The sequence below is a fragment of the Sceloporus undulatus genome, chromosome 2, assembly GCF_019175285.1.
Source record: "Sceloporus undulatus isolate JIND9_A2432 ecotype Alabama chromosome 2, SceUnd_v1.1, whole genome shotgun sequence".
Classification (NCBI taxonomy): domain Eukaryota; kingdom Metazoa; phylum Chordata; class Lepidosauria; order Squamata; family Phrynosomatidae; genus Sceloporus; species Sceloporus undulatus.
This window is the reverse complement of record NC_056523.1, coordinates 244,181,871-244,209,665: the sequence shown is the minus strand read 5'-3', so window position 1 is coordinate 244,209,665 and position 27,795 is coordinate 244,181,871. Positions and strand designations below refer to the sequence as shown.

The 27,795-nt window shown below is 41.3% G+C and overlaps 1 protein-coding gene across 5 annotated transcripts in view; it reads left to right on the top strand.

Annotated features, from left to right (window-relative positions):
• LOC121922110 (transient receptor potential cation channel subfamily M member 3) overlaps window positions 1-27,795 on the top strand; it is a 459,242-nt gene that overhangs the window by 114,008 nt on the left and 317,439 nt on the right. For 3 of the 5 annotated variants that reach the window (XM_042451067.1, XM_042451066.1, XM_042451068.1), the window contains exon 1: window positions 15,096-15,462. The exons of the other annotated variants lie outside the window; for them this stretch is intronic. In XM_042451067.1, the coding sequence (XP_042307001.1) occupies window positions 15,373-15,462 (90 nt within the window). In that variant the 5' untranslated portion in view covers window positions 15,096-15,372. Of the gene's footprint in view, window positions 1-15,095; window positions 15,463-27,795 lie in introns of those variants that run through there. 5 annotated transcript variants of the gene reach the window in all.

Sequence of the window (27,795 nt, the reverse complement as noted above, 5' to 3'; positions counted from 1 at the left end):
CACCATGATCTCACTACTTAGTATATCTTCTTATCTCCCTCCATTCTGTGTTTAGTTTATAAATCTCAGGCTTACATGTTTCCTCCTCCTTACTGCTTGCAAATAGCATTGATCTAGCCTCAGGAGTTAGATTGCCTGGAAATGCAGATTGGTGCTTGCTTTGTTTGTACTGACTGCCGCATCTTCATAGTATTATTTTAGCATTCCCAAGAGTAATAGGAGGACAGTGCAATGGGGCTATTGCCCCCCTAGATGAGAATCATGCTGGTTCAGTGGTGGGAACATAGGCTTTGTATATAGTTCATCTTGTATTCATATGCTTCAGTTTCAGTTAAAAGAATAATGATCAGCAGGGCTGGAAGAGGGAGTTCTCTATTAGAGACCTTAGATGTATTCAATATATGATACCTTCATAAGTTTCATGCATATTGAACGCCCAAGAAAATCTAGCTAGAGTGTAGTTACAGAGATGAGGAACACATGACCTTCCGGATCTTGTTGCGTTGCAACATCCATCATCCCTCACCACTGATTATGATGTCTAGAGCTGTTGGGCGAGCTATGAAGCCACATTTCCCCCGCTTCTGAAATAGAGGTAGGCTTGCACTTTGGCTGAGCTTTTTCGAGCAGTAGTGCTGTGTGCTTTCAGCTCAGATTGTCAGAAGCTTGTGATGCCTTTTTATACGGATGTGCATGTGTGAAATCCATTTGGTCAAATTGTGTAGCTTCTGGTCTAAGTCAAAATGCACACTCATGGGAGATCATTACATGAGAATAGGAAACGGGAGAGAAAAGTGCTATCCTCTCTTCATGTTTGCAGGGACTGCAGGAAGATTTTCACATTGATGTTGTGCACATTACCTACTTTTCCATCATCGAAGTGTTGTGCTAGTGCAACTTCTCATCAACAAACAAAAAAAGCTTAATGGCTTGCCAATAGTGCTTCATTAGCGCTATGATGAACGTGTGAAAGGCAATCATGTTTCAGTAGCACCATTGAGAATCCATCTGGAAATAAATGAATCCCCCGTTCCCCCAGTGTGTCATTCAGCAGAATCACTTTCTGTGTCATACTTGTGGTCATAGGGCAGTTCCTTAGTGGCAAGAGATTACCTGGGGTTTTTTTATTCCCATCACAACCCCTTCTTTAGGACATGTGGAATGTAAAAGTGCTTTTTACTGTTCGTGAATCATTAATGTGCTGCTGTTGCAAAACACTGTGTGAAAGTACATGTTGCAATTTTGCCATTGTATTGTTCTCGCTAAATAACGTTAGAATAGTGTTAATAAATGTAAATAGCTCTCATGTGATAATCTCCAAATGAAAACAGGAGGGCTACAAAGGTCATCACTACTTGTATCACAATTCGCCTCTTCGATCTAAAAACACACTCAGAATAATCCAGTTTGAGGACTGCTTTAACTACCTGGCTCAAGGTTAGGGAATTCTGGGAACTGTAGTTTTGTGAGAAATTTAGACTTCTCCATCAGAGAGCTCTGGTGCCACAAAAACATAATTCCCAGAATTCTCTAGCACTGAGCCAGAGTAGTTAAAGCAGTCTCAAAACTGGATTATTTCTGCCGGTATTTTGGACCTCAGACTATGAAGTTCTCTGAGAACCTTTAAAAATACAAGGTCATAGAAGGATACCAAAAAACCAACAAGTATGTAATATCTGAAGATTGCAATGCTACTTCCATCCAGATTTTTGAAAAAAAAGTATAATCTGTTTAAGCATGTACATTCAACATATAGCACACTGAAAATGCTGATTTAAGATAGGAACATTGGGTCTTACCTGTGGGATGTTCGTTTTCAGCGATTTGTTGTGGGGGAATATCTATAACGTGGGTTGTTCCATCTCTTGCTCCGAAAATAGGCAGGAAAAAAAACAGACTTGAAGGAGTCGCCACCGAGGGAGCAACCCCTCCATCTCTCAGTCAATATTACAGCCGAGGATAGAAAACAAATCAGAGAGCATTTAATGCCAAATCAGTATAATCAATGGAAACTATCATAAAGTCAAACTAAAAAATAACTAAAACAACCACCCTTGCAAATCGTCGAAGGAAAACAGCCCCTCAGTTCTGGGTGGGGAGGATATTCCCACCTACATCATGAAAACGAACATCTCACAGGTAGACCCAATGTTCCTTTTTCCAGCGGATGGAGGTGGAAACATCCTATAACGTGGGACTTACCAAGCTCCCCAACCAAGGGTGGGTGAACTGAGGCATATCACTTATGTGAGACATCACCAGATGTGTCTTCCAAAGGACGCCTCTTCTTGATTCAAGGCAACTCAAACAGTGGTGACATGTAAATGTGGAGGATGAAGGCCAGTCCATGTCCTACATTTATCTTAGATGGATGTGATTGTTGTGTGTGCAGAGGAAGTAGCTGCACTGTAAATGGAGTGATCAGCAACTGATCACAAACAGAGATATCTTAATCTTCTTGTAGCATGTTAAAATGCATCCAGACAAGCCACAATTAATTGTGACAAAAAGATTTGAAATCATTTCTTGAATCAAGTTATTAGACAATGTTGATTTTGTCATGAGGTGACCTGGATTGGGTCAGTCATTTGGTGTATATGAACCCTTAATAAACTTGTCCATTTGAATCAGGAATTGAGCTGTTTAGTAGTTGTGGTTGAAAACACAAACACTATGGTTTAATTGAAGCCAATTTATATTGTGGAGTAGCGATTGTTGGTCATATTCATTTTGCTTATTGGAGTAACAAAAATGATTGCATCGCCCTAAGCTGGCATCTATCATTATTTGGAACTCCTCAGGGGCCAAATCAGACAATCCTTTTTGATTGGCAGCACAACCACCGTTCAAAGGGATTTGAACTTATTTGGTATATGTTCAGAACAAGTGATTTATCTGTGCCATTTATTGTTGAAATAGCTAGAGGAACCACTCTAGGCTCCTCATGTTTATGACAAACTATTAATTGAAGCAGACCCAGGCACTGTAGGTGCGCCAGTAAAATAGGTCAGATACTGAGAACAACCTACCTGCTTGAAAGGTGTTCTTCATGGATCTTACCCTTGTTTGGTCAGGTAGACTCTGGTCAGCAATGCATCTACAACCACTCAAAGTGTTGTAGCTTTGAAATGGAACTAGGTTGTCCTTTTATGAGTTAGCAGAAAACCTTTTCTGGATAGGAAGGAAAGCACAACTCGAACATCTGTTACATCTTATGGAAGAGAAACAGATCTGATCAGGACATTGTGAAGTTATGGGTATACATGAAGATCTCACTGTTTTAATGTGTCCCTATCAGTGTAGTGGTGTCACTGAATAAAACAACAGACTAATGGTAGAGCCTTGTATGGAAAAAGCTTTTCCTGGTAAGCAGTGTGTAGATAGATATTGTGAGAGGTAGGTGGGATTGGGATGCAGAAACAACTACAACTAAGAAACGGGACCACAAAATCATGGACTGAAGTGCCTCAGGGTTTTCTGGAGAATCTCCAGTCTGACCCTTGTTTTTGTGTTTGTTTGTTTTTAATAAACCAATTGATCCATTTTAGGTCTAGCATCACACTCTAAATTTTGTTTTGATTGTTTTTAAATGTGATTAAAGAATTAAGAGATTGAACAAGCCTCTTTGTTTTTATGTTTTTAATTTCTCCAATATTGATCAAACGTCTTGTGGCTTTTGGTATCAGCCAATGAATCTTTGCTTCCTGTATCTTGGGAGGAAGCAATGAAATAGTGATGAGAATGGGTATATGTATATGTGAGCAAATCTTTAGAGTTGGGAGGATCCTGGCTGAATTTGTTATGAAAATGAAAGAAAGACTGCAGTCTTCCTCTCACCCCTTTAGCACCAGTCAGCCAGGACTGAGGCTATTTGTGTCATTGTTTGACAAGAATTGTCACTGAACATTGTTGTTGTATGTTTAGGTGAAGCAGTTGCTGGGGGCTGATGGCAAGGTTGGTAACTAAGCTCAGACCACTGTCTGCCAAACCTATTGTCTCTTGTAAAATAGTATCTATTGGGGAAAGGAGGATTGTCCCTGATGAAGGGACTTCATTTTTTATTTTTCTGTGAAAAAAGCAAAATGATTTCCCTTATCATTAAATTTTTATTCAATATTGGATCTGTTGATTGTGAAAGAGTATATCACCAATCCAATTATCAAATTTTGTTTAGAACAGGCATCCATATGACCGCAGTTTGTTATATTTGTTTTGATTTTATTTAAAATCTGCCTCTTGAACCATATAGAGGCTGCCTGTGGCCTTATGTCAATTGTATTATATCCGGCTGGGCATCAGCTGAGAGAAAGCAGCCATTCTGAGTATTTTGTAGGTTGTCTTGATATAATTTTATGTTTATCTGATTATGAGGGATCTCATAAAATCTTTAGCACCCCATAAGGTCAGCCCTTGAGAAAAATGACATAGTTGAAAGCCAGCCCTAATTGCCAAGGAGGATGCTGTTTATGATCGTTTATCTGTCATTTTATTATGTATGTATATATACTGTATATTGTATATGTATGTGTGTGAAAAGAGAGAGGGAATGTGTGTCTCATAAAGCTTGAGTATAAATGGAGAGAAACCCCAGGACTTATAATGAATTATCCATTGGTTAGGAATTGGAGTTTTGCCATTACCTGTCAAGGTAAATGATAAGGCTTATTCAGACACAGAACTTAGGTTGTAATGTGGCAGGTTTATCCCACTCTTACCTGATAACTTTTTGAAGACAGCTCTGAAGAGTGTCTCTAGGATTGAAGGCCCCCGGTCTAAGAAACGTCACCTTTGCTTTGTGGCAAATCAAGGACCGTTTCTTGTAGACTAATTGGGTAGTAAAGGGGTGGCCTCGGAAATGTTATTTAAAAATCTTAACCATTGTGTAGTAACACTGCAATGCTCAGTCACAAAAAATGGGCGATCTTTTCTCTAAAGGCTCTCCATTATCATATTTAGACAATATAGAAAATCAGGGCCTTGTTTTATAGGAATGTATTATAGGAAAGAACCTTTTTTTTTTTTAAATAAAAAGATGGTAAGGTCTTTTGTTGTCTTTAGACTCAGCCAAGAGACTTTATTGTAAACAATTTGTCCCCAGTAAGAGTAGAAATGTCGATTTTGTTTGTAATGGACATCTATGTCAATTTCTTTTATCAAATCTGTTGTTGTACTGGAACTAAACCAGTTGTGGTCTTGGATTGTATCAATCACTTTAGACTAGTGTCTCTTGAAATAGCCACTATCCTAAACCATTTTTTAATGTTCTGCAGAACTTTATTTTGACCTCAAGTGTTTTTTTTGTTTGTTAGTTTTTCACAAGCGCTTGTAGGTCCAACCATAGCTCTAAGAAAAATGAATGAAAACAGGAGAAAACAACTTTCATGAGCATAAACTATGGCATCACAAGTGGATCTGCTGATTCCCATCACGAGGTGAGCTGTAACTATAGACGACACACAGAGCTATTGGATTGGTCTCACAATAACAATCTATGGAGGCCTTATGACCTTCATAAAATCTGTATGAAAATGGAATATCTGGTGTGAAGGCCCAGGTTTGGATGGGGAGAACATTCTTCCCTTGGAGAAAGTCCGGATCTTCTAGCTTTTAATTGCACCGAGGTGTCATTAAATTGTAATATATTAATTGTCTTATATAATAATAACATAAAAACAAAATTAGCAATAATAAAAGATCATCAGACCCCAAAAGTCTAAGAGATTTCAGGAGCTTTCAGAGCCACTGAAAGGCCTTCAGTTTTATTTTATTTTTAATCATATATTATTTCAGATCAGATTCCTCTTGTGAGGAATGAATCCAGTTAATATTTTTGTTTTAAAGAGGCAGACTGGAGCAGAAGCAGCAGGACTTTCTTCTTCGACTTGACTTGGTGTCTTTTAATCACAATGGCTGCCACAACTTAAGTTGCCAGCTTTGTCTCTTATTTTAAAAAGGAAGAACAATAACTAAATTGTTTCGGCAAATTTCTCCAAAGGAGGACTGAAAATCTAACTAGGGGATGATGTAACTGGCAAATCCTTTTGTTAACCCTCTTCTGATGCCTTCAGTCCAAGTGGATCATGGAGAGGAGGAGGAGGAGGAGGAGGAGGAGGCAGTTGGTTTTGGAGGGAAACTCTCCATTTGCACTTCTGTGCAACTGAGGTCTCTTTTAAACTGGCAATGCAAGCCAGAAACTTTTTTAAAAACTGGCAATGCAAGCCAGAGACAAACTCTCTAGCCATATTCATGAGATAACTGAAATCTCTTTGAAAACTGGCAATGTAAGCCAGAAACAAACTCTCTAATCACACTATTGAGGTAAATGAAATCTCCATGAAAGCTGGCAATGGAAGGCAGTAACAAACTTCTGGAGTAAATCTTAACCCACAAACATAGGATTAGAAGTAGGATCATAACTCACCTCTTGAAGTCTGCCTCCTCTCTCTCTCTCTCACTGCTCAAACCTCTTCCCAGGTTTGATGTCTGCAGTGGGCGCAATCTGGCCAAGGACAGGTGGTTCTCTCGTCTGGCCACACCAAGGCCTCTCTGGTTGTCCATCTCACCGCCCAAACCCCTTCTGGGGATGGTGACTGCGGTGTGGCACCTTTTGGTTAAGGACAGGGAATATTCCCTCCTCCACCGCGCCAATTCCTTTTGGGATATCCATCTCACTGCACAGACACCTTCTTGAGGTTGAAGATTGCAGAGGAGCACATCTGGTCCAGGACAGAGGGATCTCCCTCCTCCAGCCGTTCCTGGGCTTCAGCCAGACATGGCTGGGCTGTCTTTTTATTCTTTAATGCTGGAGTTGTTGCCTCACAGCACAGCAGCTTCTGAACTGTCTCTCCCTGCCTGGCTTTGTTTCAGCCATTAGAGAGGCAAAGGGATAGAGAAAGACTAAAGAAAAACATTGCTGTTTTTTGCAGGAGAGAACAGATCATGAATATAAGAAGAATAGAAGAAATATTAGAAGAAATATTAAAGTCTTTAAGACAAAGTCAAAGAAGGAGGAGAAAAGGAAAAACACAGCCTACTCGGAGCGAGGCAGGAAAAAGACTGAGGGATGGTGGGGGTTGCTCCCTCTGGTGGCATTGACTCCTTCAAGTCTGTTTTTCCTGCCTATTTCGGAGCAAGAGATGGAATCAACCCACGTTATAGGATGTTTCCACCTCCATCGCTGGAAAACTAGTAAGGATAATTTGTTCATATCAGGAGTCACATTCTTCCAAATTTCCTACATATACACTTGTAGAAAAGATGGTGTTGTGTCTCTGAAGCTTATCGCACATGTATTGTGTAACATTTTGAGGTTTGAACAAGGATGGAATGGAACAGATTTTATCGCAAAGCCTCATTTACATAACATTCTTCTCCAGGGCTCTTTCCGTCCTGTTTGTGTGAAATTTCTCCGACAATTGTATTCCGTCTTCCCTTCTCAGAAAACGTTCTAAGGCCGTTACTCCTGCTGCATACGATGTCCTGATTTAATCCTCGTCTCAACTCTAGTATTATGACGTGGTGTGAAATCCCTCCTCCTGACTTATCATCTCCTTCTCTTACTACTGTTATTGTCAAGATGTGATGGTGAATTCCTGTTGTTCCCCTCAATAGTACTGGGCTGTCCAGGGAAAGGATGGGGAGGAGAAGGGACTCGGTGAGTACAAGGCACCTCTTGCCTTCTCCTCCCCATCCTCTCCTTGGGCTTCCCATAGAAAGAATTGAGGAAGAAAAGGATCGGGGGGGGGGAGGTACTCTTGCCTTCTCCTCCCCATCCTCTTATTGGGATGCCCATAAAAAGGATCAGGGAGGAGAAGAGACTCATAACGCCTTCTGCATTCCTGCTCTATCATCAAGAAATGATTCATGGTGTGGAGAAGGATACCCAAAATACTCAAATCCATTATCCATGCAACATCAAAGATCACAGCACAAGGCTATGAGAGACTGTAGAAATGCCCTCCCTTTGAACTTCATGCCCACTCCTGTTTTACAAGTACGCATGCACAGAAAAATGGGGAAGAACAGGTCATGCTTGGGAAGAGACCTTAATTTGCGGTGATATTCATTCACTGCCAGGTCCAACAATGATAACATGTCTTCTTCTCCAGTACCGCTGTGTAATAGCAATTGTTCCCAGTACGTTTACATATTGAGCGGTACAGTGAGAGCGGTACGACCTGTATGCTTTGTGAACAGGAATGGAAGGGGGAAAAGTGAGTGTGATAAGGTTCCCTGTGTGCTTCTGTGTGCCAATATTAAATATATTAAAGCAATCAACCAGAATGAGTAGCATTCTGGTATTTGGTTTTCAGTAAAAGCTAGTTCCATTTATTTCAGAGGAAAGACAGTTGCTAGAAGGGAGAAGGCAGTGGCAAGTGAGGACATTTGTGTTTGGTAATTTTAGCACAGGATGTATCTTCTACAGCACCAATATGACTGTCTGGAGTGCAATGAACATGGAATAAGCTGAATCCTTGAGGCTTCTTCTCAAGAAGTGTTGTAATTAAAGCAATTTTCCTCTATTTTAATCTGCATTGCCCAATTCTTACTTCTTATTCCATGTTTAATTATTATGAACAAAATTCTATGTCCTCTCCCATTGACACTTTATCATTGTATTAAAATTATCTAAAGAACCTATCTTGTGCTAATTTCTCTCTCACACATCTCCTATTAAAAATAATGCCTATGCATAGGTAACTACGTAGATACAGAATTGCTCGAATTAGCATCTGGGTCAGGGTAAATTTAAGAATGAACTGTAGGAAAACAATAACGTTTATATATAAATGTGTAAAATAAAGGTGGGAAGCACTGCATATTTAAAATGTATAATTAGAATGCTGAAATTATAAAGAACTAGGGTAGACAATTTAATTAGACACACACACACCCACACAAACCTGTTCTTAAAATTAAGAAAGGCTAGCCTATGTTATAGCATTTAAAGATACAGAGCATGATAATTTGGGCATGACTATGGAAATTGTCATAGCTTCAGGCTACTGAATACTAAAGTAGAGTTTCAGGACTGTAAGGAAAAAGCTACATTCTTACATAACCTACGTAGTTGATTTGTATATCTAAAGAACTACAGATTTACCAGAAAAGAAAACACACTGTCCAAAGTTTTTTTGTGGATTTTTCGGACTATGGGGCCATGTTCTAGGAGAGTTTATTCCTGACTTTTCATCAGCAGCTGTGGCTGGCATCTTCAGATAATTGCCACCATTCTCTGAAAATGCCAGCCACAGCTGCTGGCAAAATGTCAGGAATAAACCCCTCTAGAACATGGCCTGATAGCCTGAAAAACCCACACAAAACTATGGATGCCGGCCATGAAAGCCTTCAACTTTACACTGACCAAACTTTAAATATACACATTGGTCTCTTGCTATTTATCATCTTTAGTCAGTTAGAGTCAAGAAACTGTAAAAATATTAGAGATGCCCCATCACTATGTTAGAAACAAAGGAATGTACAGAAACAAACACAACAAACGGTTTTAGTAAATAAAAATGGTATACTTGTTACATCTTAATTTTCACTTGTGTGTGTGTATGTGCCTTCAAGTTGCCTGTTGACAAGGGTTTTCTTACACAAGAAACACATGGAAGTTGTTTGCCAATTCCTTCCTCTGAAATACAGCTTACAGCACTTGCTTTGGCAGTCTTCCATCCAAGACTTATCCCTGTCTATTATCTCCAGTCCCACCTAAGAAGTAATAGCTGTTATATGGAGAGGGGGATATGCATCTTTGTCTGAATTGTATTATCTTCTATTTCTTGCCACATTGCTTATTTTTTAAAAAAAATTGTAGCCTCAGGTTATTAATAGTTGAAATTATGGGTATCATTAATACAGATTAAAATAATGCACATGCTATTACATTCATTTCTTTGTCATTTTCATCACAGATTTGAGGCTATGGAAACAACAGGTAGTAATTTCTGGGATCTTAAAAAGATGGACTAAGATGGGACCAGTGATGCAGTGTTAAATTTTGAAGTGCAGGCCTCACCAGGACAGTGTCTATAACATTTCCACGGAGTCCAAAAGTGCAGTGGTCATGTGGCTCTAGAACAATTTCTAACAGCTGTTATCTCTGCCAGGATCAGATATTTTATAAAGCTCATAACAGTAAATTATTGCTGGGGAAATCTGTTTCCTATCCAGTGGAGACTGAACTATATTCAGAGGGTAAAGAAAAAACCAAAGCATAGTGATGGCACATGGTATCATATTCATGTTAATCAAAAAATCTTGGAGCTTATACACTACTGAGGAAGATAGCTGTATTCTTTTCCTTCCTGCCTGCCTGTGCTCCCCAGAAATTATTCAAAGGCTACATATTGGACGCAGCCTATTTCTTCTGATGAATCTACCATGAAAAAGGGGGTGGGGATGAGTCCAAAAGGGGTTACCAAATGTGTAATATGGTGCTGTCTTTCTGAGGATATGTGAGTCCAATGAGCTAGATCGTGTTCTTTCACAGAGCCTATCCACATAGAGAGTCCAAAAGTGAGTGAATGGATGGAAACCCATCCACCCATTTGATAAAAGTCTACTTAGTATGTGGCCACAGCCAGGCTCCTATGATGGAAGAGTACAGCTAGTTATGTCTCTGTAGTCTCAGGTACTACAGGCTTGATGCTAGACTTGGCTACATATTTTGAAAAATTTAACTCACTGAAGCCTGTACATTGAAGATAAAAAGGATATATATTGTGTGCTAAGTAACATAATATTAAAAAGTGCAAATGCACCAGTTAGTTCTGGTCATGTAGCCATCTCATGTACAAACAAAGAAAGGGCAGGGGATATCTTGAGAGAGAAAGCAAACAAATGACCAGCCAGCATACAATGAACACAACTGAACATATTGCACAGGCGAAATAGGATTATTAACATCTGATTGCAAATCACCTGTATGCAAGCTAATGTAATGTGATGATAGGCAGCCAGGAAATGGTGACATTTACATGCAATTGGTCCCTTGCAAGTGATTGTTCATGAAATGAGGACCAGTAAGAGCTCATTTCTGACAGTGTCTACCTGTATTAAACTTTCATTCATCCATTCATTCATTTCACTTACATTCTGCTTTTCTCCTAGAAAGAGACTCACAAAAAGATTCACCCAAAACCTAAAAATAAAAATGATTAAAAATCATGTCATTAAAACAGTATAAAATCATTAAAAGACATACAACGCTAAAAAAAAATAGAGCACAAACCCCATAAGAAGCCTCTTTGCAAGCAATCACATGTTAAAAGCCTGCTTCAATTAAAGAAGGGTTGGCTGCTGGCAAAAGGAAAGCAGAGAGGGGACCAGCCTAGCCTGCCATGAAAGGGGATTCCAGAAAGTAGGAGCAGTCACTTACAAGGTCATGTTCTCAATAAACAAATTTGTGATGGTGGCAGCACCAAGAGAAATCCCTCACCTGTGGATCTTAAAACTCTGATTGGGAGAGACAGGCTGCATCTGTCAGAAAGCTCTGATGCCACAACAAATGACAAAGCCAAAAATTCCATAGGTTGAAACAATGGCAAAGGAGTTTCAAACTGCATTATTTCTACAGTGCAGATGATGCCACAATCTTTCAAATAGTGTTGTTAAACTTGTTAACTTCTTCAAGTAAAATAAATATTAGCTATTAAGCTACAAGCTATTCTTCCTGCAATAATTTCCTGATAAAGCAATTCTTAAGAGATGCATAAGAGGATCTGATGACTGGATAATAAGACTGGTCTTTGCAACATGAGGAGCCTAAGTGACCAAACTGTCAAATTCCAGGAAATCTAGCTAAATATAGACCAGCAGGTGTAAGGCAAACAACTTTTCAATCTTCTATAAGATTTAGAGGTGGAAGAACCGCACCTGTGTCACTGAGTAGATGCAAAGAGTTTTGAGTGTGTTCTTTGTAACTTGAATAGAGAAAAGCTAAACTTTACCATCTCTCTTTGTTCCCACTCAGCTTGCAGCCATAGCAGGCCCCCATTTTTCATGTATACACACTTCAAAGCAAAGTGTTAGTGCTGTGAGAATACATCTTTCTTTCTCCTGCATGGTATTTTACCATGTTTGCCTGATGAGGCAACTAGTGAAGCTTCAAAAGCTAATGTGATGTGTTTTTGCATCTTTCAGCTGACCAAATAAAGGTATCACTACAAGATGGAATTCAGACAGGTTTGCAGTTCAGAACTTTAATTCAGATATTCTTCAGAGTGCAATAGCACCAAATAAAAGATAAACAAACTTGTCAACATAACCAGACTGCTATGAAGGAATAGTCTGTTACATAAAAAGGAAGCAACAGAATACTACTTGTCATCTACAGTTCCCAGCTAAAATCACTAAATGTAGCAGGGTTGGACTGGATGGCCCCTGTGATCTTTTCCAAGTATGATTCTAGAAGTTATGATCAACACCATCCTAAACAATGTCATTTCTTTCTTTCAGACTTTAGGTGGTAGGTCTGTACTTGTTTATAGACAGTTGCCCAACCTAAAAAGGTCACTCACCAGCAATAACAGACCTCCTAACAGAAATATAGGCATAGGAACCAGATTGGGGCAAACCTAGCTCTGCCCTCCATGTCTGTTCTGGCAACATGAAACCTGAGAATGTAATCCACATGATCCCAGGAGGATCACACTTCGGCTTGTCTTCCCATGTGATATGTCATCAATCCCCCCCAAGCTCTACTGTGTTCCATGTGGGAAGCCAGTCATTATGCTAAATAATAAATGTTCATAATCCCAGTATGACATGACTGAACAAACTTCATGAAGAGGTTCAGCTCTATCTTTTGTGCCTTGAACAATGACCCTTTCTCACACTACCTGTATTAATCCCTGCAAGGCTGTCTGTGTTACCACCCAAGTACTGTTTTGTTAAAGGCAACTATAATGGTCATTTTTATTCCCTCTGACTTTACTGTTTATAATCCCCACCTACTGAAAGAATCATAGAATCGTAGAGTTGGAAGAGACCACAAGGGTCATCCAGTCCAACCCCCTGCCATGCAGGAAATCCAAATCAAAGCATCCCTGACAGATGGCCATCCAGCCTCTGTTTAAAGATCTCCAAGGAAGGAGACTCTATCACCCTCCGAGGGAGTGCATTCCATTGTCGAACAGCCCTAACTGTCAGGAAGTTCCTCCTAATGTTCAGGTGGAATCTCTTTTCCTGAAGCTTGCATCCATTGTTCCAGGTCCTGTTCTCTGGAGCAGCAGAAAACAAGCTTGCTCCCTCTTCAACATGACTTCTTTTCAAATATTTAAACAGGGCTATCATATCACCTCTTAACCTTCTCTTCTCCAGGCTAAACATCCCCAGCTCCCTAAGTCGTTCCTCATAGGGCATGGTTTCCAAACCCTTCACCATTTTAGTTGCCCTCCTTTGGACACGCTCCAATTTCTCCACATCCTTTTTAAACTGTGGCGCCCAGAACTGGACACAATATTCCAGGTGGGGCCTGACCAAAGCAGAATACAGTAACACTATTACTTCTCTTGATCTAGACACTATACTTTTATTAATGCAGACTACTCATGAATGTGCAAAGGTGAGATAATACTTCATTAATCTGAGGAAATTAATAGACAGCATCCAAGAAAGTTTAGGCTTTCACTGAATAAATACGTCCTCATTATTTCCCCACCAAACAGTCTCTCTGTTGGTGGGATGTATTGCTTTCTCAGGTTCGATTGACATATTTTGTGAAATTCGACCTCTCCTCTTTGCCACCACAAATAGGATGCTGACTGGGATTGCTAGTGGGAGGTGCATTGTGTTTGCCTGTGTATGATCATTAGTGACAAGCTCTACAAGAGTCTGTCAGTCAGGTGTTGAATGCATTTTCAGAAAGAAGCTTTAACTCCAAGTTTTCCTTTTCAAGCTTGATACTGCCCACATTGATCCCCTCCAATGTTTTGAAAAGAGGGTAAGCTCCTTTGAATTCCATGCATTTCCCACACCTTCGGTGAAGTGTGATTTTAAGAAAAAGACCCTGCTAACTTAAATTATTTTCCCTATCCATATAAGTGTACAAACAAATGCACATATACCTCCCCTCTCCCAGAGAAAGCGGGTAGCCAGGATTCCCCTTGAAAGCCAGCCTGGTGTAATGGTTTGAGTGTTGGACTCTGGAGACTGGGGTTTGATTCCCCACTCGGCCGTGAATGGGCAAGTCACACTCTCTCAGCCTCAGAGGATGGCAATGGCAAGCCCCCTCTGAAGAAACACGCCAAGAGAACCCTATGCTAGGTTTGCCATGAATCAGAAATGACTTGAAGGCACACAACAACAGCAACAACATGCACCACCCTTAGAGCAGTGCATGGGTGTGTTGCTAATTTGTGAAGAAGGAAACCAGTGCAGCCCCACGTGCAAAAGAAAAAGGCCCGGCTGTGCTTCCTTTGCTTCCCTCGCCTGGAGATGCCCTTTCAAGCGAAGCGTCCTCAGCCTTATGCAAGCCATTGATCGGGAGGGTTCACGTGGCCTCCTTGGAGGGAGTGGGGGTGCCATGCGTCTATATGCATCCCCAGGTTGATATCATCATCATCATCATCATCATCATCATCATCATCATCATCATCATCATCATCTTTGATGAACACAGCAACAGACCAGGAGGCAACCACACTCAGCTGCTACTGATAAAAACCCAATGAAATATTGTGGGAAGGAGGCAGCTGCAGTTTAAAACCTTCCTTGCAGATCACCACAAACCAGAGGTTGAGCTGTGATTTTTGTTTTTAACAGTTTGAGACCTGTCTCTTCCTCTTTGCCCTGAGTGGTCCCTGTCCCTGGCTCGCCTGAAAAGCTGCCAATTCCTGTCTTCTCTGCCCAGGGTCCTCCAGAGGAAGCGGGGGACTCCCCTTCCCTTGGCTTGGATCTGGATGCTCACTGCCCTCCTCCTCCTCCCTGGGATGCAAAGAGCCCAAAACAAATGGCTTGAAGGGAGGAAGAAGCAGCAGAGCGCAAGGCTCTTACTGCAGCTCTTTTTTCCTCTTTAAACCACACACACAGACACACACACACACAGACACACAGAGATAGAGAGACGGGGCTGTCCCTTCCCTGTCATACGGTGCCTCCCTCCCTTGAGCAGAAGCAAGCACCGATTGCCCCATTTGCTATGCATGAGCTCTCCTGTGCCAAGGCAGAAGGGGGGTTTGCTTCAGGAGGATCGGGGGCTCCAGCAAAGCCACTTGGCCAGCCTTTCAGGCAAGTTAGAGGAGGAGGCACCTCTCTTATGGAATTGCAAGTGGGCATGGGATGCCCCAAAGCCTGGAGGAGCCCTTCTTTTCTAGGCATCCCTAAGGTGGTCTGTGCTACGTTCTCCCTGTGGAATTATTGAGGGTCATGAGTCAAGGCGATGCTCCCCGGCCATTGAACTGGACCATTCGGAAGCTCTGCCATGCTGCCTTCCTCCCATCTGTCAGACTTCTTAAGGTACTGTAGAAACGTTGCCTTTTGCTGTCCTTTTGTTTCCAGCTTGTGTAACTGGAGCGCAAACCCATAATCACTTTATGTACTCCACTTAGGAAATGTTTCCTTTTTCTTCTGCTTCTTCTGTTGTTGTAGAAATTAGGTTGCTCCCATGCAGATAAGAAAAGCACATGTGTGACAGTGGATGGCACAAACAGCCCTGGCACTAGGGTGGTCCGAGGTGCATGCAGTCTTAGGGAGTAAAGGATGCTTGCTACAGCAAGGAAAACAGGCGCTGCCTCAGTTATGAATTGGGAGAAGTCTTAGCGGCTGTCAGTTTCTGTTACTTATTGACTCACCGGAGACTCTAATGGACATATCGCAGATTGATGCTCACCTTTGACAGCCACTATTTACTTCTTAATGCTGTTGATGTAAATGCCTGGTTTAAGATGTTCACCTGGCAATCTCAGGTCAGCCTCTGGCTGCGAGGAAAACTTTCAGGTGGTGCTGTCTTCTAAATGCAGTAAGCATTTAGGCTTTCCATAAGTGTTCGGTAAAGATTAAACTGTTCCTTCTTTTTGTATCCCAGTGGCATAAATCTCATTTATTTGAAAGAGCCTTTCCCTAAGAAAATATGCTGAGCATAGGATTTCTCTTTTAATATAACCACATATTAATCTCTAGGCTACCAGTGCTACACCTCAGCAGGATTTGTTGAACTGTAGGCATTTTTGGATCTGTTTTTAAATGGCCTTTGTGATCCTGTGCACTTTTACTTTGAAGAAAACCCTACTGTCAGATCTGTGCATAGGATTTCAGTCAAACCATACTTTATATATCTTTCTTGTGTGTGTGTACCTTACAAATGGAGGCTACAATGAAGAGTAGGAAAATGGGCAAGCAGGCATTTTCCTCTAATAGGCCATTGCTCTGCTCCAAACTGCCTTTCCCCACCTACAGAGAAATGCCGTGAAAAGGTTGAGCAGCCCCTCCTTCTGGTGCTCTCATTGTCAATCAGAGTTTCTGAGGCTTCTTTTCAGTAAGAAAAGAAAAGGCAAAAACAATTGGGCCAAGGAATCACATCACTGTAGGTGTTGTATAGTTTGATGCTTATGTTTTTGTTGTTGTTTATAAACAGCATCTTGAGATTGTACACCTCCTATGGATGCAGCAGGCTGTCATGGCGTGTGAAGTGGCTACACACGTCTGTTTGGCACACATATGCATTCTATATATGTGCCAGGGAACCACAGTTCATTCTTTCTTGCCACAGGAGATTAAACTGGAGAAAAACATTTAGCCACTTAGGATGGGACTATATATCCCAGTTGTATGCATGTGTACTTTCTTTACACACTCAGTTCCTGATGTGACCTTCAGATTCATTAATTCATTCCGCTTGGTATGAATTGTAACCTTAACTTTCAACTGAAACGTTATAAACATGTGGCTATTTTTTGTTGTATATATTTAACATAAATATTGGTACCATCAGTAAATTATATGTACTTTTCAAACAAAAATATGAAAAGATGGTTGTGTAACAGCTGAGTTTTTAGTTTAGTTTGCCTTAGGTATTGCAGCAAAAAGATGATAGGCACTACTGCAGTTGAGCTGTGGCAGGTTTTAACTATACAAAGGGAAACTGTGTAGTAAAATGCTTCCCTTTTTCGTCTTATCTCCCCCCCCTTTCCCCCTTTTCTTTTTGGTTTGCACAAGTGAGTACAGTGGTACCCCGGGATACGAATTGATCGCGTTACGAAATTTCCGGGATACGAAAAAGTTCCATTGGAAAAAACTGTTCCGGGATACGAAGGTTTTTTCGGGTTACGATTTTTTTTCGGCGCGAAATTCAAACGCGCGGCTTGCCAGCGCTAACGGAAAGCCCTTTTCGGCTTGCGAAATGCATCGGGTTACGAACGCCGCGGCGGAACGAATTAATTTCGTAACCCGAGGGAGCACTGTAAGTTCTATGTTGGCAGTGTAGAATAGCGTATCTGAATATGAATTATTCTGGATGGGAATATGAATAGGTATTTTTACATACACAGAACAAGTAGCATTTGCGATATAGAATGTTATTTCCGAATTAAAATTAGTTGGATGGGAGGAACCTATATTACAAGGAAAGTTCACAGTCCTATACATGACTATTTGGAATTAAGTCCCTCTGAGTTTCCCAGGAGTCATTCCAAACAGAGTGTATAAAATTGCAGCATTTAAGCATTTAAAAGTTTCAGGAAAGAACAAAATGTGACATGTGAAGCCATTCTATTATTTAAAATAATATTAGGCTTTAATAAAGAAATGTAATTTCAACTTAATAAAGAACCTTAAGCACCCAGTTGTTAATTAAGAACAGAAACATCTATGAAGAAAACACTATAAATATAATTTAACTTACATGCAGTTTTCCTGCAGTATATGAGAAATGATGAGGTGAGGGTCCATTCATAAGAAAGACAATAATGAGAAAGTTGGGGTTATGCATTGCTTGTTCTGCATTGCTAAGAACACAAACCATCCTACAGAGAATGGAAAGGATATGGAGTTTTAGGCTCCTCCTAGAATAAGCTTGAGCTGTACAGAAAAATATACACATTGCACTCTGGAAGGGCTCTTTATCCTTATGTATAAGGAGCTGGTAGCACTTGGTGAAGAAATGATATTGTATTGTGTCTTAGACTACAACTCATAGGCATCTGTAACAATTTCATAATAATTTAAGAATAGCCAATACAGAGACCAATTCTTTTCTTCTTAACTTCACTTAAAAAAAAGTTTCTAGCAAAAATCTATTCAGATTTCTTATTGGGATGAAATATCCAAAGGGGTATAATAGGAATTTAGGCTGAGAGAGTGTGGCTTGCCCAATAGTTTCCATGGTTCAGCAGATATTTGAACTCTGGTCTTTCTAAATCCAGCATGCAAACCACTGCACCACACTGGCTCCCTTGCTTGCAAAGTATATCCACATTGGTTAGATTCTGTTTTTCCTATCAACTGCATTATTATGATTATGACCTTAGGCTCTGTTGTGCTAAAGCGGAAGTGTTTTAAATTCAGAGTATCACATTAACATCCTACAAAGGATTTTATAAGTGTGAGAAAGGTGAAGAAATTTTAATCTGACAGTTGTAAACCTTCTAAACCTGGCCAAGAGCTATCACTTGGACTCTTCATGCACAATTGTACCAAGATCTGTGTAAAAAGGTATTCCCTTGCTTTTAAAGATAAATAAAATAAAGCTGTCCAGCTCCATCTTTCTATTTTCAAATAGGCTGTCATAGATGGTGATGTTATGTGAGCAAAAACTTGCACTACTACAAACAGAAGTTTCAGTTAGCTGGCTTTCAGCTGGCTAATTCTTACTATGAAGAATGAGTTTTGGAAATAGGGTGGGGGTACTTCAGAATAAAAACTCTGCTTCACTGCATGTGAAATGCAAGCTTCCCTTTGAATATTGACCTGAACTATTATTGATGACAAGTTTTGACTACTGCTTTTTCTCTGTCCTCATCCCTTTCCACACTTTTATGGAGTTTTGACCCAGAAGGTAGCAGGAAAGGCTGAAGTTAAGAGCTGCATCCAGCCTACGCTGCCCCTGCTGATGTGATCTCTTAAGAACAAGAATATTGCATTTTTAAATCCTTCATGACTCATTGACCAGGGATGAAAAGGAGGGGTAGGTAGAGGAGGAGAATAATGGTGATGATGGTGGTGGTTTTGGTGATGATATAAAAAGAGTTACACATTCCAGAATTAAGCCAAGGTTGTTTCTGAGAACCTTTTCTTTGCAGTAAAGATTTCTGAGGATTCTTAGGCTCACATTGCTGAATCTGGGAAGTGGAGGTGATAGTGGTTGATTTGATTATCTTTTTCTTTATAGATTCACTTGGACTGCAGCTACACTGCAGAATTAATGCAGTTTGCCACTGGTTTGATTGCCATGGGTGATCGCTGTGGAATCCAGGGATTTACTGTAACGTTTTGTGAGACATTTATCCTTCTGTCAGATATCTTTGGTGCCATAAGAAACTACAAATCCCAAGATTCCATAGGATGGAGCCATGACAGTTAAAGTGGTGTCAAACTGCAGATATAAAAAAGATGCAGTTCCCCCAAATCATGTGGACAGAGGATTAGGCTTGTAAGTCTTCCCTGCAGGAAGTGAAGAGAAAGTCTAGTCCTGAGATTCTGGGAAGATTTTTGATTATCCTTTTGTTTCTCCTGCTGACACCACACATTAATTTCATAGTTTAGAGAAACAGAGGGAAAAGAGTAGATGACTCTTTTAGGAGGTTTTCTGGGCTTGGCTGTTCTAGGCTTTGTTGTGAAAATATGAAGCTGCTTCAGAAAATTCTGCACACAAACACACATACCAGAAAAAGCCACAACACACTAAATCAGTACATCTGGAGCCTAATGATCACTAGATCATCCGGGAGATAGGATCAGGTTCCTCTCATGATTATCAATCAAATAGTAATATAGTTAATTGTATTAACACACTGGAACCAAATATTCAAGGATAGTATAAAATTAAAAGACAAATGCTGCAAACTGGAGTGTTGCCCATCAGGGTGTTGTTGTTGTTTTATTTTAGTAGCAGCAATTCAACATTTGAAGGAGGGAGAAGAATACAGAGCTGAGGGCTTTACAAAAGCCTAGGGCTTTCCTGTTCTCAGTTTCTGCACTGAAGGCTTGCACTATTGCAAAGTGCTTTTGAAACTTAGGGGAATTTGGGAAGCTATTTATAATACAGCATTGCAGGACTCACAGCTGCTGTTTGAACAAAGGGGGAAAGTCAAAATTCAGATAAACACAACAGAGGCATTGGGACTGTTCGTAAGACATGGTTTGGATTCTGGAGAAATTCTAGACCATTTTTGGTTAATATTGTATTTTATCGACACTAGCATATTATATTTTCTGGCTCTTCATATGGTCTCTCACCAAAGCATAATGCTGTCTGGTTTGCTGAATATTCAAAATCTAGATCATTTCATGGATACCTCCACTTCCCCAAACAATATACAATGAACATCCCCACTATGAAAGCTATTTTCTTCCATCTGTTTTGTAAATTAAACTAGTGGCAATGAGATGCAATCACACCTGCATTTTTCATCTTCAGTATGACAGTTCATTTGCAGACTTATTTTATCTTAAATCCCCAGAGTACTGCATTAATATCCTCCCTATGTTATCACACAGCACTAAACTCATAGGACTTTCCAGAATTAATCACTTTGTATGGAACAGGTGATTCTCTAGGTAATTACAGTATTTGCATATCCCATGAAACAGTAATACCCCTCTCCGTTACATGAACTGACAGTGGATAAGATATGGGAAACAGTGGCCTGATTTATGTTTAGCTAAGGAAGCAGCATTCACAGATGCTGACAAGCTGGACTCTCTCCAACCTGATTTCCTATGTTTTCATCCCAGGCAAACTTATCTGCTCTAACCTACTTCATTAATGCCCTCAATGTTTAGCAGGGGTTGTGCAATCCTGTTTCTTTTAGTGTTCTATTTCATTAGCAGGCAAACAGAATACTGATCAACTGGTAAGCTTTTATATTATTTTTTTTCACAGATGCATTCAAAAATTCAAGCTAATTAATCTCTCAGTAGATCAAATGCTTGAACCCAGAGCATCATAGTAAGAGACTGAGACCCACCTTAGTAAATTATGCAGGTTCTTTTAACGCTTCTTCAAACACAAATGGAAAAAAAAAGGATATGTGGTATCAAGAGGTCTGCAACTGGAAGGCAGCATGAAACCTTTGCATAAGCCATATCATACATACATTTTAGGAATAATTAATAATCTGGCTTTCTGGATTTAAAAACTGTCAATGCAACCTTCTGGCATGTCTAGGCCATATGAGCTTCAGGAATTAGATATCTTGGGGAAAGAAGCATAGAATCATAGAGTCGAAAAGGGCCCTATGGCACATGAGGTCCAACCCCCTGTTCAATTCAGAATCTCCAGTAAGAAACTCCCCACCAGGTCCCACCTCTTTTTGAAGAAACCCAAAGAAGGAGATCTCACCACCTCTCTAGGCAATTGGTTCCATTGCCAAATCACTCTCGTTGTCAAGAAGTTTCCTCTAATGTTAAATTTAAATCTCCCTTCCTGTAACTTTAAATAATTAGATCTAGTTCTATCCTCTGAGGCAGCAGAGAACAACCTTGCAAATCCCCCCCTCCTTTTGTGGCAGCCCTTGTGGGGGGGGCAGTCTTGTTCCTGCTGCATCAGAGGGCAGAACTAGGTGTAATGGTTTTATGGTTTTGCCAGTTTCTTTCTCTGAAAGATAGCCTACAGCACCTTGTACTCATTTGTGGTTTAGTAGTTAAGATGCCTATTCTGAGGATTCAAAGATTGGAAGGTTGGCAGTTCGAGGCCTCAGTGTTGCATGATGGGATGAGCTCCTGTCACTAGTCCCAGCTTCTGCCAACCTAGCAGCTTGAAAGCATGCAATGCAAGTAAATAAATAGGTACCACTTCGGTGGGAAGGTAACAGCATTCGGTGCAGTCATGCTGGCCACATGACCAGCAGAGTAGTTATCAGACAACACTGGCTCTTTGGCTTAGTAACAATGATGAGCACCACCCCCTACAGTCAGTTATGACTAGACATTCATGTCAAGGGACTATCTTATTTTTACCTTTATACAGTACATGTACTAATCAGATCTGACCCTGCTTAGCTCCCAGAATCAGATATGATTTGGTGCCTTTAGGGTACTAAAGGCATCATACCTAGTCCTATATCTGTAGGAGGGAACATTGCTAGGACATATTTAAAAAATTCTCCACCAGTTGTGTTAATTTCTTCAGGTTCAGCCCAGATCAAACACAGAGTTCAGGAACACAACAGGGAACCAGGTAGGTCAGATAATCTCTGAAAATTCCTGGAGGGCAGGGCTGTAAATTGATAGATCAGTAGTTTAATGCAGCTGCTTCCTATAACTCCTCTGACACCTGTTGTCTCCATTCGGTGAAGGTAGGTATGGGTAGATTGCCTTCTGTATATGGATGGGAAGGACCCTCTGCCAGGGCTGGTACTTCACTCTGGCCTGTCTCTGAGATGTGTAGCTCTGTAATCTCCTCCTGCTCTGGTTTAGCAGCAGGTCCTAGTGTGTCCACTGCATCAGTCTCTGAGTCAGAGTCCATTTCCATGTTCTAGAAGCAGGGCATGACAGATGTCCAAAGTCAGCCCTCAGTATCTGTGGGGGATCAATTCCAGATCCCCTCACAGATTCCAAAATCTGTGGATCATTAAGCCTGTTGTGCCCAATGGTGGCATGTGCATGTTGCTGCACTAATAATTAATAATAATTTGTTTTATTTATATACCGCTATTCCAAAGATCATAGCGGTGAACAGCAAGTAAGCTAATTAGCAAGTAAGCTAATTTGCCCCCAACAGTTTGGGTACTCATTTTAGTGACCTCGGAAGGATGCAAGCCTGAGTCGAGCTTGGGCCCTTTTGCTGGTCTTGAACTCACAACCTTGTGGTTTTGAGTGAATGGCTGCAGTACAGGCATTTAACCACTGCGCCACCAGGGCTCCATTAGGGGAAAAGGGATGAGTGAGTGGGCTGTGTGGAGGGGGGCTCAACATAGGATTCCCACCAGGCTAACAGGAGGGCACTGGTGAGCACAGGAAGGGGGAGCCCCAACCTTTGCTCCCCTTCAGGCAACATGCACCCTGGAAGCCACTTGCCTGCTCCTCCTTGCTCTCTGGTGGTGGTGGTGGCTACAACTTCCTGGGTCTCCCTCCCAGCAGAGGGCTCCTCAGAAGAGGAAGGAAGGAAGGAAGAAGGATGGCAGCCCTGCCTGCCACCCTCACCACCTCCCTTGGCAACCCCCTCCTCCGCCTCCTGCCGGTCTCTTCTGCCAAGGCTGCCTTCTTTGTTTTCCAGCCAGAGGCAAAGGAGGGGGTCACCAGAGAAGGTGACGGCAGTGGCAGGCAGGGCTGCCATCCTTCCTTCCTTCTTCCTCCCTCCCTTTAGAGTAGCCCTCTGCCAAGAGGGAGACCCAGGAGGTTGCAGCCACCACCACTGGAGAGCAAGGAGGAGCAGGCAAGTGGCTTCCAGAGCACACTGTCACATGGAGGTGAGCTGAGTCAAGACTCCCCCCTCCCCACAACTGCCACTGCCCTCCTCTCGCCTGGTGGGAGTCCTGTGTTGACCCCCCCCCTCCACACAGCACAGCCACCCATTAGTTTGTCCTATGGCAGCACAGCCTCATGCATGTGCCACCATTGGGGACAATGCAGGCTTACTGCCCATGGATACTCACAATCTGTGGAGGCAAGTTCACAGATACTGAGGGCTAACTGTACTCTTTTCCATAGTACAAATCTCAGAAGTTTGGGCTTTCCCCAGGTCATACTTACAGTACTCGCATTCTTTCCAAAGGTAAAGGTTTCTCCTTGAACAAATCTGTCTAGTCATGTTGGACTATAGGGTGGTGCTCATGTCCGTTACTAAGCCAAAGAGCCAGTGCTATCAAAGATGATTCTGGTGATCATGTGGCCAGCATGGCTGCACAGAACACTGTTCCTTCCCATCAAAGTGGGATTTATCTACTTGTACTATTTATCTACTTATACTTTAACATGCTTTTGAACTGCTAGGTTGGCTTAGTTGGGACTAGTGACAGGAGCTCACTCTGTACATGGTGCTTGTGGTCTCTAACTGCTGACATGCCAGTCTTGCAGAGTCAGCATCTTAACCACTAAGCACCGCTCCTTCACATACTTTAGATCCTCTCTTTCCTTTGGCATTGTCAAGGAGATCACTTTAGTCTTTTTTTTAGGTAACCTCCTGAAGCGCAAACAATTCTGTACTTGCAGCATATTGTTAATTGTCATTGTTAATCCAGGTGGTCTTCCAAACACTGGTTTCCAGCTGTGACCCTAAACTTTTACTTTGTTGTTGCACTTTTTTGTTTTGATGTAGCCTTTCAATTTTTCTGATTTGATATCTCAATTCATAGAGCTTACTGAATAGACAGTGGTCACAGCTTGTGACCAACCTTAGCTGATTTTCCATCTATATTTTTTCAAAAGCTATTTTATATGAGGTGGACAAATTTGCATCCTCAATTAAAGTCCATGTCCAGGTCTCAGCATCCTGGCGAAACAAGAGCTGTCCTGGAGTTATGTACCAGCTGGGGAAACAAAGCCAGATGGAAGTGCTAATAGACCTTTTGTAAAGTGAGGGGGGGGGGGGTGAGGGAGGGAGAGAGAGAGAGTGAGTTCAAAATGCCATCAGGAAGCTAAACTTAGAGAACTCAAGGTCTTTGGAAAAATTACAAAAAAAAAATAGAAGAAGAATATGAATTAAGTGTGTGTGAGGGGGTGATAAGACAATTAGCTCTCCATTCAGTACACTTTCTGATTTAGCAATATCTAGTGTTTTAATACTAGCTCAAGTATTTAAAATCCTCTTAAAACAACCTTTTGTTAAGAATGTCCTAGTCTGTTTGCTCTGTGCTGTTCCTGGGTTTCTAACTCTTTGCCTGAATTAATATCAACATTAACTTCAAGTGTCTATAATCCTTGAGCCAACTGAATCCATTTAATGCACACTGTTGTGCATAGCTGTATTATGGAAAAAGTGAACCCAGTGCCCTGGCTGTCTTACCATCATGTGATGGGAACCAACCCTTCCTTTTATCACATCAATTTCCCATTAGCCTCGACAACAGTATCTGAGGGCTGGAGGTGGCATCAGCTCCTGTAGCATGATGAAGAGGACCAGTGAGTTCTGTAAAGGCAAACAACTGGACAAACACAATGCAACATGTATTTAGATTTATTTAAGAATGTTATCCGCCTTTGAGGCAGAATGCTTTCAAAGTGGCTACTGCAGCTTATAGTTGATTCAATTTGGAATGTTACTTTTTGGACTTCAGCAACAAGTGTTCCCTAGCTGGGGATTTTGTAGCCCAAAAATAGCAATCCCAAATTCTGCTACACCGAAGTGTTTCTACTACAGAATCCTGATTATAAACAGAATTGATCAAGTACAGGGGTGGTTTGCTACAGCGGGGCAGAAAGGAGTGGGGAAATTTACCCTTGAATCACCCTGTTCTAGGGATGAACTATTGCATATCTGGTGCACCAGAACACTTGTATTACTTCCCAGCTGCCATGTGAATCAGTAATTAGGTGGATTTTCTTTCTTTCTTTCTTTCTTCTTTCTTCTTTCTTTCTTTCTTCTCTTGGTTTTCTGGGTTTTGTGGGCTGTGGTGTGTGTGTGTGTGTGTGAGAGAGAGAAAGAGATGAGAGAGAGAGAGAGGAGGAGAAGAGAGGAGAGAGAGAGAAAATAAAACTGTTGCATTTGAAGCCAGGTATTTACTACCCCACTCCCCCCCCCATTGGAACCCAAGTGGCTCACAATATAAAACAAATTAAATTAAACAATTTATAATGCAAATGTTTTAGTGTGAAGTCTATAGTTTTTGTGGGTTTTTGGGCTATGTGGCCCAAGAGACACTGCAGACTAGGGGTTATAACTTGGCATTTTAAATCGGCTCCAGCCTCGTGGATGCAGGATGGAGGTGGGTTATCGCACACAAAATTGCGCCGAATGCCAGCCGACTGGACCCATCAGTCTGGGTCCCAGTCGGGTCCAAGCCATGCTCCACCAGCACTTGACTTCTAAAAAGTTCTGGCAGAGTGTGGCTTGGACCCAGGCTGATAGCAGCCAGCGATTTGGTGGTGATTTAGTGTGCAATATTCCCCACCTCCATCCTGCATCACAGCTGCAGCCCAGGAGGCTGGAGCCAATTTAAAAATCAGCAGTAACAGAACACATTGTAATACATCATGGGCATAAAATGCTATTTGAAAACACTGAAATTCTGGACCTGCCAACAACTATCACATCAGAATGCACAGGGAGCCATTGAAATCCACAAACACCTAGACAACTTCCAGGAAGAAGAGAAACCCTGAAAGTAAACAACCAACATCAAAATCAAGGCCCAGCAAGGGCAACCACTCGTCAGGGGTTTCCTAGCACACAATGATCACTAATACATCCTAAGGCCTTGCCATTCAACAAACGACCAACACATAGATTACATGTAAATCACTTCCTCTCAGCCAAGGGTCATACAGTTGTATACCCCACTCACTTCCATGCCAGCATCCTTTGAAGATGCCAGCCACAGATGCCGGCAAAACATGAAGAATACACTGTTCCGAACATGGCCATGTAGCCCAAAAAACCCCACAAAATACTACAAACGTTTTAGGTTGTTTTAGCCAGTTTGTGGGCCATAAAGTCGCTGCAAAAATCTAGAGATTTTTTTAAATTAGGGACATCAGGTGATGTAAAGCACTGCAAATGGATCTTATGGAACACATACAGCAAGAAGCCACACTTTGCCCACCACAGGTATAGAAGAGCCATTTTGTGTCCATGGGATTCAACTGCCACCCCAGACTAAAACGGGAAAGTGGAGATGACATATTATGGCTTCAGATTCTGGGATTCACTGACATGACCTTGGGTTGAGAGGGGAATAAAATCACGTGTATTTTTACAAATACGCTTAGACTTCAGTAGTTGATCATTTACTACTAAGGGGTTGTCAATACGAAGCTTTTGGACTGACCAAGGGCACAAACAAGAGAAGCCTGGCGTCAGCCCAATCAATAAAAGCAGCACTTCATATCTCCTTCACTTCCAAATTCTGCCATTTACCACATAAGCATCTCAGAAGATGAAACAAACTGAACAGTCTGTCTTGTCAAAATTCTGTTCCTGCAGTGGTCAGCCCAAGGTCAACAACAGGAAAGGAGTGCAGTCTCCCCTGTTCACATTCTCTGACAGATGATAATGAGAGGCATAGTATATCTGATATTGTGGTAAAATAGTCATCATGAGTTTCCACCATAAATAGCCTTATCCTACTTGAATGTGTCTAATACTTCTTGCAAAACTATTCAGGTTTGTTGCCATTATGGCATCTTGTGAATGAAATTCCTTGTGATAGGAAGTTCCTTATGGGCTGTGCGAAGAAGTACTTCGTTTAACTCTTCTGAATCTTGGGAACTCACACAGCTTTTTTGGATGACTGGAGTTTCAGGAGTAACAGAGAAGAAGGTCTCCCTCTCTACCAATTTCTCCACATAATTTTATACAACTTCCCATGTTTCCCTTAATTGCCTATTTTTGTGCTAAAAAGCTGCAGACCTTTTCTCCAGTGCTTTGATCATTTCAATTGCTCATTTCTGTACTTTTACAGCTCCAGATTATCCTTTTAGGGATGCAGCAATGTTTTCTGAGGGATGTTGCATTGTTGTGTTTCAGTTAATTTTCAT